The 18,912-nt window shown below is 43.0% G+C and overlaps 1 protein-coding gene across 1 annotated transcript in view; it reads left to right on the forward strand.

The window, feature by feature from the left end:
- Positions 1-6,846: 6,846 nt before the first annotated feature.
- The window catches only part of LOC142411697 (tropomodulin-2), a 36,826-nt gene continuing 24,760 nt past the window's right edge, over positions 6,847-18,912 (forward strand). The window contains exons 1-2 of the mRNA XM_075506039.1: positions 6,847-6,979; positions 17,306-17,495. Coding sequence (XP_075362154.1) covers positions 17,370-17,495 — 126 coding nt within the window. The 5' untranslated portion in view covers positions 6,847-6,979; positions 17,306-17,369. The remainder of the gene's footprint in view (positions 6,980-17,305; positions 17,496-18,912) is intronic.

Raw genomic sequence — 18,912 nt, forward strand, 5'->3', positions numbered from 1 at the left:
ACAGGGCAGGGAGGCTGGCAGGTCCCACCTGGAGCACGGGTGAATGCAGTAAAAGGACAGGATTTGCACTTAGGCCGGGGTGTGTGTGCCCGCTCCCAGACAGGCACGATGTGTGTGCTGCCAGTGGCGTCAAAGAGGCCAAGCCCTGCTCACCCTGCCAGACCAGGGGTGTCCCTGAAACTCCTGTGTGCCTTTACAGCTCTCTGCGTCCTTGCAGATCTCTCTGGTAGCTTCTTCCTTCTCTCCTGTGGCCTCTCCAGGCTCCTTGCCTTCACCTCTGCCTACATTTTGTTTTCTTTGTGTTGAGAACAGGCAGCTTCCTCCTCTGGGCTGTTGGGCAGGGCACTGGGGAGGTGACTCCCTTGTGGTTGGGTTCAATGCCCCGTCCCTCCCTGACCCAACAAAAGGCACAATTACAGGGAAATGGTGGCATCTGCAAAGCTCTGGGCCAAGAGCACCCTCAGCGCTGCCTCCCGTTGGCATGAGGCAGGAGGAGTTCAAACACCAACGCGTCCTGTTAAGGGCTGGTGCGTGCTTAAGGCTTTGGATGTTTCAGCTACCAAATGTCATGTGCTAGTAAACACCATGTGCTAGTAAACATTAGCTATGTACAGTTTTTAAAGCTTTATAATGTGAAAGCAATCTGGACAAATTGTGTTGAAAACAGTAAAAGATTTTACCTGATTTAGTCTGTGTTCTACCAAATTTCAGTGTACATGAAAGCTGGAGCTGCTCAAAGAGAGCAGTCTTCAGAGGTTTGGTTTTTTACCACGGGTTTACTTTCTTCTTATCTCAATGTTGGAAACTGTTAGACTTTCCACACCTCAAAATAAAAAAAAACTAATTAAAATTAAGGCAGTTTTCTGGCACATGCCATTTAATTTGAATGGCTAAGTTTTGGCAACATAAAATAATGGAAAATCTGGTTTTACAGTAGAAACTGTTGAGTAACGTTCCTAGTAGACATTGCCATTCCTGCTTTGGGGATAAGGCATTTGTAGGAGGAAAACGATAACCAGTAATCGTTAGTATAGCTATAGCAGTTTGAACCTCGAAGCATTTTCCAGGTATCAAGGGCCCTACAATACCACTGTGACCTAGAGAAAAATGATTCCGAGGCTTACACAGTAGGTAATACTGAGACGCTGATTTGTTCAGAGTCACTGGGAACTCTTGGTAGATTGGGGAAAAGAAATGGGGGGAAATGTTGGCCCCACTGGCATCAGTGTAAGTTCTGCCGTCTGCTTCAGTAGTGCGAAGATTTCATTTCCTTAAGATATATAGAGCGTAAGGCAACATACATGCTCCATCTTATTTAATATGGAGTTTAGTTAAAATATGTAAAATTCTAGCAACTTATGACTAATACATTAATTAAAGATATTTTGCAAAGTCCTGGCTGAGCTGAAGTCATTAGTGAGGCTCTTACTAACTTTAATAGAGACAGAAATTAATCTGATAAATTATATTAAAATCAAAATTGTGCAAACTTAAAATGGAACAGCCCAATGTGTTGGGGCTGAACCATCTGCTTTGCTTCAAAGAAAGAAACTCTCAGTGCGTGCAAAGGAGGAGGCTGGGAGCGGTCAGCAGGTGATGGAGCTGGGCTTTTGACCTCTGTGAGATTCTCCCTTGTTCGGCACTGGAGGCAAGAGACCCGCAAAGCCATGCTGAGCCCTTCTGGCACCCAGCCCACGGGTGACTGAAGAGACACTTTTATAACCACAAGAGCACTTCTGCAAACGCTCAGCAATTGATCCATAATCCTTCAGTCATTAGCAGGCTGGTGTTTTCCAAGCTGACAGACCAATGCATGTATCAGAGGGCAAACATAATGTTCTCAAAAGGATTAGTAGAGGGATTTCTTTTTCAAAGGCTGTGATATAATTTAAGACAATCATACATGGGTGAGGGAATTGTTGCAAATATGAAACCTCAAAGGGCATAGAAGACCTAGACAGCAGTGGAACTTCCACTAGTGCTGAAACGATGCACATGCAAAGCAAGAGTGCATATAGCATGAAGCATCCTCGCTGCTGTTCACTGAGCTGAGCTGTGCACAGCAGGAAAGGAACATCCAAAGCCTCAAACATAATCCTAAACTGATTATATCATAATATATTTACTTTCTACAATGCTGACGTGGTACAAATGAAGAACATGGGTTCAATGTATATGGCCTGAGATAGAAATATCTTCCTGGCTGGGGAATTCACACAGGGTATAGACAGGAAGGATATTGTCAGTAAACTAGATGATAATAAGAAGTGGTGCTTGGACCCTCTGTCCTATATAATTTTTTTATGAGAGTAGCCAAACTCAGATTGAAACAAATTATGAGTGAGGAAATCATATTCCTTCCAGTGGCAGCAAAGGAAGACATGGTTCAGTCCTGGTTCTCTTGAGACACAACCCTAATGCTTTAAGAATGCTACGTTCTGACATGAAGGGTTAAGACGAGCACATTCCCGTGTGCGGCAGGCTTACACAGCCTTTGGTAGGAGGCTGCAGGGGTAGATACCTACACGTTTTGGAATTTTTCCCTCTTCTTGCAGATGGCTGCCTTGCGGCCAGCCCGGGGCCAGCCTGCCGAGGCATGTCTGGAGACAAGCTCAAGCACCGACAGTCAGACTTGCAGCATTCTAAGCCCTATCTGCAGGAGCCCACACGCTATCTAATGTGCTGTCTGCCCAGCATCTGGGATCACGCTGCACAGGGTTTTGTTTCTCAAGTGCACCGTTAAGACAGTTTAGACATTTTCAAAATGATTCAATTCACTGTGAACTGGCTGTATAAAAGAAACATGCTAAGAGAAACATCATATTGGTCAGCTGCAGAGGGCCTTTGTCTCACCTTGGGCCTCAGGCTCTTTAGGTAAAGAAGGAAATCCAACACTGAACAAGCTGTCCTGCAGATCCATTCATGGAGAAAGAGGTAGAGCAGAAAGATCTTCACCATTAGCAGACCCTGTAAAGAGCGGAGGACAGTATCTGTTAGATCCTGCTCCCTTCTGAGGAGCAAACCACTTTAAACAGAACAGTTTAAAGGAGGTGGAGAGTTGGCCTCTACCTCCAAAGCCGCCTCCTTCTCATACCGGCACAGACAGCAGAGGTGGGGCAGGTGGAGGAGCAACCGTATCTCAGTGGATGGAGCAGAATTCATGTTGCCTGTACTCAGGGGCAGCACCGGGGAAGCGTGAGCCAAGCCAAGGCACGCTTTTGGACACGCTGCCTGGAGCAGAGCAGTGCTGCATAGCTCTGTAAGCGGGGCGTAGAGGATGGTGAGCTGACGGGGTCTGGTCCCAGGGTCAGCAGTGGTCTTCTTATGTCCTTGGGCAATTCCTTCCACCTTTCAGCTTTCTGGAGTCCCCAAGCAAGAGACCCGTGTTCCTGTCCCTGGTGGCATGCCTACCGAGTGGGCCCCAGACTTCAAATAACCATCTGTTCTGTGTCTCTACTTTCCACACCTGCAAAATGGAAATGGTGATTCAGTTTGAGATGTACTGCTGCAAATTAATTGGTACAAATGAGGTATTTATTATTACTATTACTACCGTGGCCAGTGCAGTGTCCCAATCTAAGTGCATTTCTTCAGGATTTAGCGTACTATGGATACAGAAGGGCTCACAGAAATCAAGTTTGGGTGAAATAGCAGATGACTTGAAGTTAGTGTTATTTAATGTGTTACTGTACTCTGCCTTATAAAACAGCCCAAGAAAATCCTATTATCTGTCAAACCAATGCAATTAAAAAAACCCAGCCTAAATATAGTTGCTGTTTGACCACTCGAGCTGCGGCTGGCCAGCATTTTAAGGCCCAAACTACCAGGCTTTTATGAACTGGGGCTGACTACATACATTGATTCTCTTTCAAAGCCATTTCAGAAGTGTCTCCAAAACTCAGTAATTTTACATGTGAGCAAGAGTCAAATTTTATCTCTACCCTAGGTCCAGGATCTGCTGATCAGGCATTGAACCAGGGGTTTTTATATACAGCTTACTGGATTTGATCAACAGCTGGTCTTTAAGGGAAGAGATAAAAAAATGCACAACACAGTAATCGAGTCCAGATGTTTGTCTGAAAGACATACTCCAGCTCAAGCAGGAATTAATTAAGCAAAGTCTTACAAGCTGTGTTGTAAGGAAAACAGATGAAAAGATCACAACAGCCCCTCTGCTTTTTTATTAAAAAATATAACAAACAATTTAAAACAACTGACCACATTTTGACTACAAATAGTTCAGTGAAATAAAACTTGCTTTTGGGTGCCCCAGTTAAAGATTTACTGGTGCAGCCTGCTGGTAGTAAGCTCGGTTTAGGCAGTGTTGGAAAAACACCAAAGCTCTACACTGCATTCACTGTGCAGTGGCTCCGAACGAAACTGTCGTTGGTCAAAGGGAAAGCAGAGCCAGGAAATAGGTGGTTTTGGGATCCACAGGACTGCTCGCTCTTGAAGGTGTCCCCCAGAGGGGAGCAAAATTTTTTCCAGAGTAGTTGTCCCCATGCATGTTGTATCCTTAGGGTGTTAACTCCAGCACTGTGCTTCTTTCAACAAGTCAAGTACGTAAACACATAAAAAGCCTAGGTGGGCAAAATGTTATGCAAAGATTCCTGCCAGGGAAAAAGGACTGTTTTGGAGCCTTACCCTGTACTTTTAGATGTGCTTTCAGGGTGCTAGTCTGTGAAGTCCCACACATTGGAAATACGGTCAGTCCAGATAGTCACAGTCATTTGATGTACAGGTATCGTAGCAGGTATAGCCCATACATGACATACAGCGTATCCATACATGGGATGCAGCTCAGATTTGTGAACTGTATAGAATACTTTGGTCTTTTAATTCTGCGGTTTGGGAAGAATGAAAAATTATTTAGAACACACACTTGGTACACAAGAGTGAAGCGTGATATGGTTTGCTTTGTATGCTGTGGTTTTAAGGAGAATGTTACTCCTATGCATGTACATATACTGTTGTGTACATCTGCATTTAATATATTCACCATGTCTATTTTTGTCTGTATGTCTCATGAATACAGGTGACCTGTATCTTTTCTTAGACAAAGACTGATCATGTTTCTATTTTTTTGATTGCAAATTCTATGTATGAGGTAAAATGAAGGAAGAAACAAGAAAAACACAGCCAAAGAAGAGAAGAACCTTGACTCCAGCCAAACTCTGCACTCCCTGCAGAGGTCTGAGATTGTTACATTTCTAACAGAAACTAATATGAAGTGAATTTGTCAGCAGATACAAGGCAACTGCAAACAGAAAAGTCAGCATGGGAGGGGTTCTTCCCATTCATATCAACTGAGAAAGCGTTTCAACTTAAATATATTTTAAGGCGTGACAGGAAAATCTGAGTGAAAAACTTGCAGAAGTTTATCAAAAAGCAAACATTCCAAAGTTAACTTTCGCTCTTTGTTGGTAGCGTACGTTTCCCTTTCCCAGTATTTGTATAATTATAATTTGAGCAACTCATTCAACCCCTGATCCTACAGACCAAGATTAAACCCCAAAAGAGGGTTTAATTCATGTTAAGAATTAAATCCAGAGTTCTCTGTCTCATGTCTGAATTCAGCCCTCTTTGCAGTGAAGCTTCAACCCCAACACCAAACCAACAGATTCACCTTCAGCCTGAGCCACTAAGTACCAGAGCAGCAGATTTCAAAACAATTCCGTTCACCTTCCCCACCAGGTCTGGTGCTGATGAGAGACAAGCAAAACCACGGATGCAAACCCTGTTTTCTCTGAACACTGCAAGGCAGAGAAAGAGAGAGGAAGACTGTGGTGTAAACGGATCTGTTTCTTTTCCATTTCTGTTGACCTGGTAACATTTTGGATGTTTGGCAAAAGCTTTGTTAACTTATGGCTGAATATCCCATTTCATAAGAAGTTTGGGGCAAGGAGGCTCCAAGCAGATCATTGCAGTTTTGGAGCATCTTTGTGCATTCTGCACATTATTGTGGATACAGGTGCTTTCCTGAGCAGCAGTGGCAAAATGCCCAAGGTAACCATTCAGTCCCTGATACTAGTCTGAGTTTTCTGCTGTAAGTCTTGCTACAGATGCCTGAGGTGTTTGGCAGGGTGCAGAATGAAGCCGAAGGCATTGCATTTCCTAGTTGCACTTTTTTTTCCATAGGAAAATTCATCTCCGGTGCAGCATCTGCTTCTTAACAAAGCAATGTCTTGCTTTCCTGCCAACATGTCATGAAACTTAAAGACATTTTAATCATGGGAATAGCTTTTCTGCTGCTGGTGACTCATCACTTAGTGCTCAGAACCAAGGGCCTCAGTTCAGGTAAAACACAGTACCCAGTGAAGGCAATCTGATAAATTAAATTATGGACATACTTGATTACAGGGGGTACATTCAAATAGTGTTACATATTATATACAATATACAGGGGAGACGGCTGCAGCTAGCAGAGCATCCAAGCCACCGCATAGTCTATTGTCACGGTTTCCATATAGAGGGGCCACACAGGGGATGCGTAAGGCTGAGGCCACGTCATGCCGAGGCAAAGGCGAGGGGGAATAAGCATGCTCTGGACGCGGGTGAGGTGGGACGTCACCTGCCGGCTTGGGGCAGAAAGAAACGGGAAGGGTGAGGGAGGACAGGGGGCCGTGGGGGCGACCTGGTCAGGTGCGGGCGGGCGGGATGCTGCTGCTGGAGCCGGTGCCGGTGCGGCTGGCGGCGCTTGCGGGGGCGGTGGGGTGCTGGCGGGGGCTGGCCGTGCTGCCGCTGCCGCTGCCCGCGGAGCCCGCGGAGCCCGCGGCGGCTGCCGGCGGCTGCCGGACTACGAGTCCCAGCGTGCCCGGCAGGACAGGGCCGCGGTGCGCAGCCGCCGCGCCGGGCACCCACCTGCCGCCGCCGGCGCTGGGCTCGGGGCGCGGAGGGGCGCGCAGCCGGCGGGCGGCGCTGGGCTCGGGCGCGGAGGGGCGCGCAGGCGGCTGGCGGCGAGGGCCGGCCCCACGGCGGGGTAAGGCGGGGGCCCGGGGCCGGGGCCGGGGCCGTGGCCGGGACCGGGACCGGGACCGGGCGGGCCGCCGGGGCGTCGCCCGCGGGCCCCGGGCGGGCGGCGGCTCCGCGGGGCCCCGCGCACTGCGGTGCGGAGCGGAGCGGAGCGGGGAGGGAGGCGCGGCGGGGCGGCGGAGCATCCCCGGCGCAGGGCGCGGGGCGCGGGGCGCCGGCTGGCCCCGACCCCACCCCGGCGGCCGGGCAGGGAAGCCGCTGGAAGCCGTCCTCGGCGTGTGAAAACCGGCGGGGCTCGCCCGGGCGGCCCCGAAACGTCCGAGGCTCCCGCGGTGTGCGGAGCGCCTTTCCTTTCTGCCTTGCCTTGGTTCAATAGCGCGTTTTGCGAGGGAGCGCGTATGTAGGCATTTCGATGGGCTCGCATCCTTTATGTCAGGCGTTAAATGACAAAAAATAGATGAAGCAATTTAATAAAATGTGAGAAGAAGGCATTTTTGTAAATGAAGATGAGCTGTCTCTCCTTACAGATCTCATGCCTTTTGTATGTCAGGACTGATGGAGGGTGGTGATGCTCTGCTGCCGTGGAGCAGGTCAGAATAAATGTACCAGTGACAGGTTCAGGAACAGGATGCAGATTTAGTAACATTTTGTAACATTGCCCAGCTCTTGATGAGCAAAATGTGTCCTCAAAACCTGCATGTTGGCATTAGATGTCACACGTGCTCTATTTTGTCATCTTCTGACTACAAAATTATCAGGGTGGCCCTCTGCTAATTCAAGGGGCTTTGCTTTGATGGAAGCTTTGGGGGAATTTCTTTTGCTAGAGTAAAAATCCACAGTTGATCAATGAGAAATATGTAGACAAATCTGAGGACTATAACACCAAAAAATAAATGAAAACTGGCTAGATCCACGTGACCACCCTGAGCTTAGGAGTAACATAAACTTATGTAAAAAACATTGTCACAGCATTAATGATGAAACAGATTCAGAAATGTATCAATAGCAAATATCAATTTAAAAATAATTGGGAGAAGTGATAATATTTTTATACCATGAATGATACATTCTGTAGAGCTATGCTTTTGAAAACATTTCGTAGAGGAAGTCTTCAGTAAGTTATTGAGTTGCATATTTGTAGTAAATAGGTGCAGTCTTTCAATTTCTTATCATAGGAACGCTTTTCTTTAACTGGTTATTCTCAAAAATTGTCCTTGAACTTCCTCTGTTCTGCCCTCCACCTCTGGAGATAGGAACACGTAATGGGAAAGAAACACCTGGGACCATCTGGCCTAATACTGCAGGCATCGCATCTCCTAATTCCTCGCAAGGGATACAATTATTAGAAAAATGAACTCAGGGATGTATGGAGGCATCGCACTGAATTATACTAACAATACTACACTCTTTTCCACGTTATCCTGCGCCCATTTGCTATCTAATAGACTGTCTGCCTTTGCTGTGGTGCTGTATGCTGTGCAGCTCTTAACTGGCTTCCACAATATATATATATATTTAAATTTTTACCCCTGTGTAAAAAATGAAGAAGGTTATGTGAGTCATTTTAGTGACTTTGCCAACCTAAATTCCGTATGTATCTTTTCTCCCATTCATCTAGCTTGGTTGGATTTGTCTGAACTTAGCCACTAGCCTCTCTCATCTTGACAACCTAAATAATTTTGTTCAAAATGGTGCGCTTTGCTCTCTCATTGCATAACTTTTCTTCCTTCCCCAAATTATTATTATTATTTCCCCTATTTTACAACTTCTGTCAAGCAATGTTTGTGCATTTCTGCTGTTATTAATCTGCTCTAGGGGTTTTTTTGTAGCATTCCTAAGTTATTGAATCTCATAGTTTGCCGTCTTCCTGTGATTGAGCATCCTTTTGACGGAGGCTGTGGTAGCTACGCAGGGCTTTGCATTGAGAGGCGCCAGGCAGCATCCTGTAGCCACGTGTATTTGCACATGGCAGGTTAATACCAGGGTGAATGCACACGTTCTGTTTACTGACCGTAACACACAAGTGTAGCAGTGGCTTCTGTTTAACAGTGGAGTTTGGTCATCGTTATTTGCTGCCACAGAAATCTGTAAACTTATTTTTTAATCCTTCTTTATTAGGATCATTTCAAGGAACAGCTGGGTCTGGAGGTCCAGCTGCTGTCCTAAAATAGGGAAATCTGAGAACAACAGTGGCAAAAAGGTAGCACACCGTTTGCTATCTGTTGGCAGCACAGGTGGAACAATGCTTTTGTTAATATTACCCAGTGTCCTTTTTTCCTGTTGATGTTCCTGACTTGTGAAAAACAAACACTAGTGTTGTCTTTTCCAGGGCTGGTCTCATCTATTTTGTTGTAAAAATAAAAAGTCTATTTCCAGGTACAGTTCCTTCTCCTGTTTATTGTTTCAGCTATCAGGATGTGCGCATCATGGATGGTTTCTGGCTTTGGTTTACAGCTACAATGCAAAAAACGTAGGTAGTTATGATGTCTCTGTACATTGGAAGGAGAAAAGACAGCTTAGGAAAGATGCAAAAAGAAGGTTTTTTAGAAGTTATCTAACAGTGATCATTACTAATGATCATAGTTCTGCAATCAGTAGTATATGCTCTTAACCCAGCCTTTGGTTCTCTCTCTGCTGTGTTTTCACTTGGATCTTTAAAAGATCCACTTAAATGAACGAGACTGTCCATGGAAGAAGGGGCCCATAGCCAAAGGAAAAGCTGTCCAACGCTTGGAAGATGGTTCAATTCCTTGTCTTGCCACAGACTTTCCATTTGACCTCAAAGAAGGCATTTCTTTCCTCTGACAGGACAGTGAAGTGGAGAGGCTCTCGTGGGGTTGGTGGTGTTTAAGGCACCACAACAGTTGGTTCCATGTAAACATGATCGGTCACTGAGGATACCAGAACCTGGCCTTTGGCTTCCTGAGGATGCCTTTTTACAAAGCTGCACATAATTCATAGCCCAATGTATGCTTTGCTTTGCATTCATGGTAGATGTGCTGATGACAAGAACTCCAATCCTTTACACAACACAAAATAGGGGAGACTGAACTGGATGAAGACACCATCTTGTAAACGTCACAGCTATTACTGTAACGTGCATGATACAGGAACGGATTCATCCATGTTCACCTGGGGACCACAGAGCGATGGGCTGCTGTGTCACAAGGCTGGGAGCATGTAAGCTCCGGGGCGGTGCTCACCAAGGGAGGTACAACCTCTTGTTCCAAGGTGACTCAGCACCTGTCTACTGCAGAATCAAACCTGCAGAGTCTGGTAGTTATCAAAAGAGGTGAAAATATCATTGGTGCCCCACAGAAAACATTGAGGCCGTTTTCTTCCAGTTGGATCAAATGGGCACTTATACTGTCACTTATAACACCGATAGTCTCAGTCAGTCGTGATGTTAAGTCTTATCCGAGGGACCATCAGTCAAGCACCACTGGTACAGCTCAGCAGCAGGGTGTTTCTGTTCACGTCAGAGCTGAAGCTTACAGATGAAGAATCGTGGGTGGAGCTGCCATTTCATAGTCCATTTTGTCTGTATAAAAAGGCTCTGCTCTCCAGGATTTTCAGCCTAGCACTTCACACCATCCTCAGTTTCAGACAGTAACTATGTTATGTTTTTATTTTAGAAAAGCTAATTAACCTTGCATGGATTTTCAAATAATCACTTAACTTCTAAAGATGGAAGAAACCTACCTTCCAGTTCCACAAAGTTACTAGTTGCAATGAGCAGAAATAGAAGATGGTTGCTTCATTATTTTATAACTAAACTTTACCCCTCTAAAAGCAAGGCGGAAGTCTCTCCCTGCAGGAGACACGACAGATGGACAGGTCTCTCTCGTCTTTTCCATTTCCTATACTTGACGCATCACTGGAGTGTCAGAGCACCAGACACAATCCCACTAATATTTGTAATGCTTAGGTTTGTTCTGTCATCCTCTTCCTGTAGGTGGGAACTGAGTGATTTAAAGGTTACTTTTTTTAAATAAGACTGGCTTAAATCATCATATGATCACTGCATAATTAGTCAGAATTTTTGTATAGAAACAGGTCTAGTGGTTGTGATCTAAAAATATGACGATACCCAGAAACAGGTTATAAATCCGTCAGGTGTTGTAAAGAAATCTACTTCCTTCCCAGGACTTAGTTTCATGTTTTGAATGGTTATGAATATGAAACCACTAATGTTATTTTAGAAACAATCAGAAATTAGTTGTTATTATATAACTTTATTCTGCATCAGTGGGGGAGGCATTAATGTTTCATCTTTCTTTAATCACCAGTGAAAAAGCTTTCATGTTATCTGAATCAAAGGGAGTACATCCCTTTATATCTTTAAAAATAAAGGTACATTTGTATGGATAATTTTGCAATATACATGATGGTTATTTTCTTACAAAGGGTATGACTGAACTCCCACTAAAGTGAATTGATGTCTTGCATTTTATTTGCATAGGAGTTGTCAATCCCTCGGTAAAGAAGCAAACTGTAATGTAAACTACAGAGTGGCATAAGCATTACCAAGGTTCAGAAAGGCTCATCCAATTATGAAGTAGAGTTTCTGATCACGGAATGATTATCCTAAAGGTTCAGGCCTAGTCTAATATTAGGACAACATAATTGTTAATTATTTACCAGTCTCTATATGGGATTAAACCAGTTGCTAGGAACAGAACATGAAATAACCCTACATTAACCCTGGCGAAAAATAGCGTTTTAAGCATACAGGGATTTTTAGAGATTCTTTGCTACAGTATGACAAAAGATGACAAACTGGGCTGGGAACAGAAGAGGTTTGGCCACGTCATTACTCGCCCAGAGCCAGCCCTGAGCTCAGTGCCATCTGCAGCTGAGAGCGCTCCCCACCAGACCCAGCGAGACCCTCTCGAAGGACCCATTCTATAAATCCTTAAACAGGTTATTTGTTTTGATCCACCGAGTGATCATGCTGTGTCCTGGATGGAAAGGGTTAGACAAGGTGACTAAACCAGAGAATTTCAGTGCTCCTTATGTCGTGAGTTCTCCAGAAGTTTTTTGGGGAAAATGGGCAGAAAAGTTGGGGGATTCTAGAAGACCAAATCCTTTTCTACAGATACCTCTTCTATTTTCTACCTATGTGAGTTTCTTTCACATGTCTACTGTCTCTATGTACATCAGGACCTGTAGCTAATACCATTTTCATCATACACACAAAATACCCAGTTTCATAATGCTTCACTATATGTTCCTATCATACTTCTGCACTGTGCTGGCCCTAATGCATCCTGTCTAGCTTTTCTGAGATTTCTGAACCTCCTAGTTCAAAACCAAGAAGCAATTTTGTACCACAAAACATGATCTCTGAGTATACATCTCCCCTATGTTCATGGTTAGAAAGTACATATTGGTCCTGCTTTTTAAGTATAAAAATAAAAAAGGACCCTTATTTATATGTCCAATAATTAAGTATTTATCAATTTTTTTTTCTTTAAGTTTGAGTTTTGAACATCTCAGCCTTATTTTTCATAGCAGTTCCTGGACAGCAGAGAGGTCCCGTGTCTGGCATTGGATTAAGTGTATTGGTGGGAGCACTCCATTGCCTGGATGGTGCGGGACAATCACCCTCCTTCTACTGAGCATCTGCTTGTGTTGCACAAACACGGCTCTTACGCATAATGGCCCCAATCCTATTTATTTGGTCCAGTATCAATTTAACGTGGGATTTATTCCACCTGTTTCTTATTTTCATGTTTAGCTACTTGAGCCTATTTAAAGAAAGGGAAGAATTTTTCCACATTGACAGATCAGTTTCACAGCTATTTTTCAAAACACAAATATCCACCACTGTGGATACGGAGATAGTTTAAAATAGATCGTGCATCAGGATTTCCTTTCTAAACATCAGTTGCCATGATTTGGAAAGGAAAAATGAGGACACTTTCTCAAACCTGATTATAAAAAAAGATCTTTTTTTCTATAAAAATGCAAAGAACTCCATTGGATTATTTCCCATTCAGCACATCTCTTTTTACATAATAAATGCACATTGCCATGCAGCTTCATTCTTAGCTTGTACACACTATCAAAAACTAGAAAATCACATTGTCTGTATCACAGTATTCTCATCTCTACAGGACCCCAGAGACATTATGTTTTTCTAGGTGTATAGCCGGTGGTTTAGACAGCATGAGTGACCTGATGTGCCTTTGTAGCTGCTGGTCCATAGGAGGTTCTATAGTTCAGGTTGTTCCAACACTTCTCAAGGGATCCAAGCAAATGCGAGTGGGACCTCTCTGACATCTAACAGTAATTCAGTGGAGGACTGATTCCATCTCAGAAAGAAATATCTGTATCAGCAGTAGAAAATTACGACAGTATTATGGTATCAGCAGAAACTACAGCCTAGCTACTCTAGAAAAGCTTTTCAGTAGTGTATAAGGATTATAACCAAAAAGTACTTATGGAACACAGCAAAGTATAGAGGAGTTGTAGCACAGCAGGTGTTGACTACATAGAGCAAGAATGATTTTATGCAGGCTGACTAATGACACCCTTTTTGTCTTTGAAAACGTATTTTGAATCCTGATGTTGACAGGCATGGGTGAAAAAGCTGCCCCAAATAAAACAGAAGTATGTATTTCTTTAGAAGGAATCAAAGATAAAAATATAGCAATGGAGTCTTTGAAGCTCACTGTGCAACATCTGTGCTCCACAACGATTTAAAAGTAGTACATGGTTAGCAGAAGTGCTACCTCTTACAGTCCTGCATCAGCATAGCTCTCACCTCTTGGGCATCTAACAGCATGCTTTGCTGTTTAACAGTGGGTATTTGAGCCCATGGTAAACTGTGATGCTCCGTATTGAAACTAAATGGAAAAAACCAAATGGGATTTGTGCTCCTCCGCTCCTTACTCTCCTTGTTCACTCTTCCCTGTAAGTTTGAAGGGAGACTCCATAGCCTTACCCATGGTCCCTCATTCGTCCCTCATGCAGTGTAACGTTCAGCATGTCGCCTCTGCAATTAGATTGAACATCTCCTTTCTACTGTGTGACACCTGATCTGCTTTTGTATGCTCAAAATAACAGTAGCTAGGAGCTGTTGGTTAGTTACAACTGGTTTTTCAACTGATTAAAGTTTGGAGGATGTTTGTTTCATACAGTAATCATAACAAAGAAAATCCAGTGCATATAATCTGTAAAAAGTGAACAGTATATGTATGCTCAGAAAAGACAAACCGCAAGAAGCAGCAGCACAGACAGCTTATGACCCTGTTTATATACACAAAATTAACAGTATGAAATCCAATTAGGAAGGTGGAGATCATAATCATCACATTAGACAGCAATTTCCAGAGTATGTGAACTCAAGACTTCAGCATTTCCTTCCCAGACTGAATGATGCTGAATGGTTAGATTTATCTGCGTTTCCGATAATGTAATTGTGGTGAAAGGTCAATAGAGAGCATAAAGCTGGAACATGAACGATAGGCGTTTCAGCGGAGCTTTCACTAGCCTTTACAGCAGGGTGCGAGCTCCAGAAAAGCTTTACTACTTACAGGGATTGTGGACAAAGAAATTCCATAAGCAGTGTCTTTTGCTTTTGTTCAGCCACTGAAGAGTAAGATTCAGATGTGAAAGGGAAAATGTCAAGGAAATTTCTGTTGCAAACGTATGCACGCAAGAAAAGCGTGATTTCAAGCTTTTCCACGCACCACTAATCTAACAAGGGTTATCCAACATAGTGCTTCATGCCATGAGAGAAGTTAGACTGACACATCTTTAATATCTGGGTTTATATTTCTCTTTGGGTATCCTTCCTGCACATGGTCAAATATCTTGTCTCCCTAATAATTAAAAGGAACCAGTTACAATATTGAAAACTGTCACATGTTGAAAAGTGTGTCCTGGCATGTCTTCCCTTTATGGCTAAGCACTGAAGTAATTCACAAAGAAATCAAAAACTTCTGGTACACACAAATCACACTCTGCAGTCATTACCCATTAGCACTTGGATTCAACTTTGCAAACCTTTTCACAAAAGCCATGACATACATGGTATTGCCGATATCAGTAAAACAAGTCTTAGCTGTGTTCCCTGATGGGAATCCGTGCAATGCCATACAACCGAGGGAGACGTACTGGTACCAGGCATCCTGCGCAACCGAAGTGCTGAATCTCAGCCAGGGAAACTGTTATGTACTCTTACCAGTTACTTTTCTAACAATATTTAATTAACCTAACCTCGGATTACATTGCTGTCTTTTCCAGGGATGCAATTAAACTCTAGTAAAATAACCATTTCAACTGTTAAATAGAGTTTTAAAAAGCTCTAATCCCCTCAAAGAAATTTTTCAGCCCAGTTAATGACTGCTAGCTGAAATGTTACATTTTTAATGAGTTTATCCAAAGAAACTTAGAGAAGGTGCCTGCTGTCTCAGTCCAGAAATGTTGTACTGCAGCTGAATTTGTTTTTACAGTTTAAACAAATATACTTTTCACTTTTAAATACAATGCTTTCATTATTTAACAAGTAGTTTTGGTAACAAATTGTATCAATTAAACGTATGTAGTGTTCTCTTTAAGCACCAAGTACACAAAAACATTACCTATTTTGGACTTTTTTTGCCAAAATACCTATCACACTCATCACATATGATAGAATTTTGATAATATAAGAATTTTGTGCAACTGCTGTATCTTTGTGAAACATCAGATGCTAACTTCCTAAAAGAAACACACAATTTAAAGAACAGTTGAATTCTACCATGACATTTGGAATGGGTTGACGATGATGTCATGCTATGCAAACAGGGACAACACATAGAGCAGTAATAAGGAAAAAAAAAAGAGAGTGTATAGGGGAAATAATGCTTTTTCTTGGAAGAGGATGTTTAAGTGTTTCAAGTCAAGGCTTATCATGCCTTGCAGTATTCACAGAATTCCAGATTGTTCAAATTTGTAATTCTACTCATTATTCTCTTCCCTGTCTATAGGTTGCTGATTTCTAGTCTTTCCGATAAATAGAAAAATGAGATATGTTTTAGTATTTAGTATTTTAATAATGAAACTCTAAGTAATGCAACATTTTCATTTGGATTTTGAATAAAAGAGAAATAAAGATCAGGCTTCCAGCTCATACGAAGAGCGACAGAACCCACATGGATTTTGTTAGCTTATGACAAGTAAGGACCTGGCCAAACGAAATCAGAGTTTGGGTTGATACATAAGGCAGGTGTAGGTGCCAGTTGGCTGGTTTCTATATCAACCATAACTTTGAAATTTGTGAATGCAAAAACTCAGCTGTAAAACTGCACAGCTAGCTGTGTAATTCGGAGAGCTCTGGTGCTGGTGTGGGAAACTGGGCAGACTTGGGAGGGCCTGGAGCACAATTAAAGTCCCCAGCTAATGCTGTGTCTGATCATACATTAATTCTCCTCCACTCCATCCATTTACAAGCAGATTCTGGCTCTAGGATTGGTTCTGGAGAGGAAAAAAAGAGCGAGGAAAGACAGAGAGTCCTTCATCATATGACAAGTTATATGACAGTGACTGTTGGGGCCATGCAAATGACACTTTCTTGTTACTGATCAGTTGGGATCATCTAACAAGGAACCCCATTCAAGTTTTAAAACTTAAAGAATTTGTGAAATACTAAGCCCTTTTTTTTTCATGACTGTGTTTTGAATGCCTGCAGGTGCCCCATGCAGCAGACTAATTTACAGATGAACTTTTGAGCTGTAAGTAGCATATCCCCACTGCAAGAATTATTTTGATGATAAGTGCTATCATTTGTAGCCAAAAATTTGGAAATAAGACTACCGACCAGCATACTTTAAAGCTGCTTAGGTAACCAGAATGTACCAAAAAGCCAGCCAAGATGGTGTGGGTAAGCTTTCAGCCATCAGCAAAGCTGGGATAAGACAGAATGCCTCAAGGCATAACATTTTGTTTCTTGTTTGTCAGTGTTGGACTGTTGTCTGTGACTCTACCACTTCCCTCTCCCTTTAGCAAAAAGAACAAGCAGATGCTGCTGTTACTAAGCAAATTAAATAAACCACATTTATCTCTATGGAAAAGGATAAGTTCCCAACGTTTTTTCTTATCTACGTCTCAAAGCTTCTCTTTGCCGCTGCACCCGTGAGGTTCCCAAGCGTACTGTACCTTTCCTTGCTGTCCCTTGACTACGGCTGCACAGGCAGCCCCAGCACTTCCCACACCCCCTCCGCTGAGCCAGGACATCTTGCTGGTTTGTTTTCATTAATAAAGTGTAAATGTGACTCTCAGCATGCAGGCTCTTTAGGACTATATCAGCTAAATGGAGATACTCATAACGCTTTATTGTTAACAGTGAGTGAAGCCCAAGAAGCTGAAGTCTTGAAGAGCAGCATCAGTCAAGCAGTGCAGCAGGAGCCATGTCTCTGCCCTTCCGAAAAGAGTTGGAGAAATATAAGAATATCAATGAAGATGAAATACTCAGCAAGCTCTCGGAGGATGAACTGAAACAGCTAGAGCATGTTCTTGATGACCTGGATCCTGAGGTTAGTAACGGGGGCCGAGGGGGGTCATAGTTCAGAAGCTATTATAAATGCCACATACAGCACCTTTTTTATTTGTATTCTGTTACAGTAGAGGCAGTGTACCCTAAAGGATGAGCAGCTCAGCTAGGGACATTTTGGTTTTATTCCTGCTGTGATGTGCCGCTTGGTTTTGTACAAGCGTGCCCTTTCTCTATCCCTCGTCTATTTAGACATGAGCTTGTCTGTAATCTAAATCTTTAATCATGTTTGTACACTGCAGCACGATGAGAAGCTTTTTATGGCTGCTATTTCTGAGCACAGCAATAAACAAACAAACATAATGTGTGTTTGTGAAGATCAGATCTTTCGAACTTCTGAAATCTGTCGACTATGTCATTCAGCACAGATATTTTTAGCTGAAGAGAATATATTTAGGCATGATTAAGAAAAATAAGATTCATCTACACAGCTGTCATTTTGTAGAGAGCAAGGATAATTTGGATATTTGAAGACACTCTCACAAAGAATTTAAAGATCTCTGGCCTGGGAACCACTCAGTCCTACAATAATGAGGTTACGGTCACAAGTGTGCTGGTTGGGAATTCTGACTGTACCTACCCCAAAGCCTTCCAAGCTGATGTAGGAGCTTGAAAACTGGCAGGTAAACTGGCAGATGAAATCCACTCACTCTGGAGACAAAATACATTTGAAAAAACACAATAGATTTATAACTTCTAGTTCTATAGCACAAATTTACCTGGAAATTAAGGGTGGGCTTTCCTGTTCTCTCCCTCCATGTTGCCACCTCCCTCACTACTACCACTTCTGCAGTGCATTTTCTGGTATTTTCAAGTATCTGGCATCTCAAATGGAGATACAGAACATTCAACAACAAAAAAGCCATGATGCATTTGTAGTCAAGCTACATATCATATGTAAGGTAAATTTGTAGCACTCTGGGCACGTCTGTGCATGCACAGATAAAATGTCTAGTGACCTGAGTTCACTGGATGTGCTCAGGATTCACTGGGTATTTGCCATGGATCAGATTCACTGTGCGTGTTCTGGTCGACGATGAAGTGTTTCTGCAGTACTCTGCGGCATCTTCAATGCTTTGGCTTTACTGCACATGCACTGCAAAGTCCATGTACCTGTATTCCTTACTGAGATTTCCTGGACTGAAACGTGGGAGCCTTAGGCATCTTCCTATATTATGGGATGCAGCTGCAATCACATGGTCACACAGCTACATGTTTCAAGTGGGGCTTCATCTGCTTGCTTCCTGCATACTCGAAATAGCTGAAGTCCACATAATTCACCAATTACTTTCTGTGCGTGCCATTCATTTCTGAAGTCCAAGAGACATCTGCATTAGAATGAAAGGAATTTTTGAAAAAATGGAAAGAGAGAGAGAAAAATGGGGAGGAAAAAGAATAAA

Source organism: Mycteria americana, chromosome 6 (assembly GCF_035582795.1).
Source record: "Mycteria americana isolate JAX WOST 10 ecotype Jacksonville Zoo and Gardens chromosome 6, USCA_MyAme_1.0, whole genome shotgun sequence".
NCBI classification, from domain to species: Eukaryota; Metazoa; Chordata; class Aves; order Ciconiiformes; family Ciconiidae; genus Mycteria; species Mycteria americana.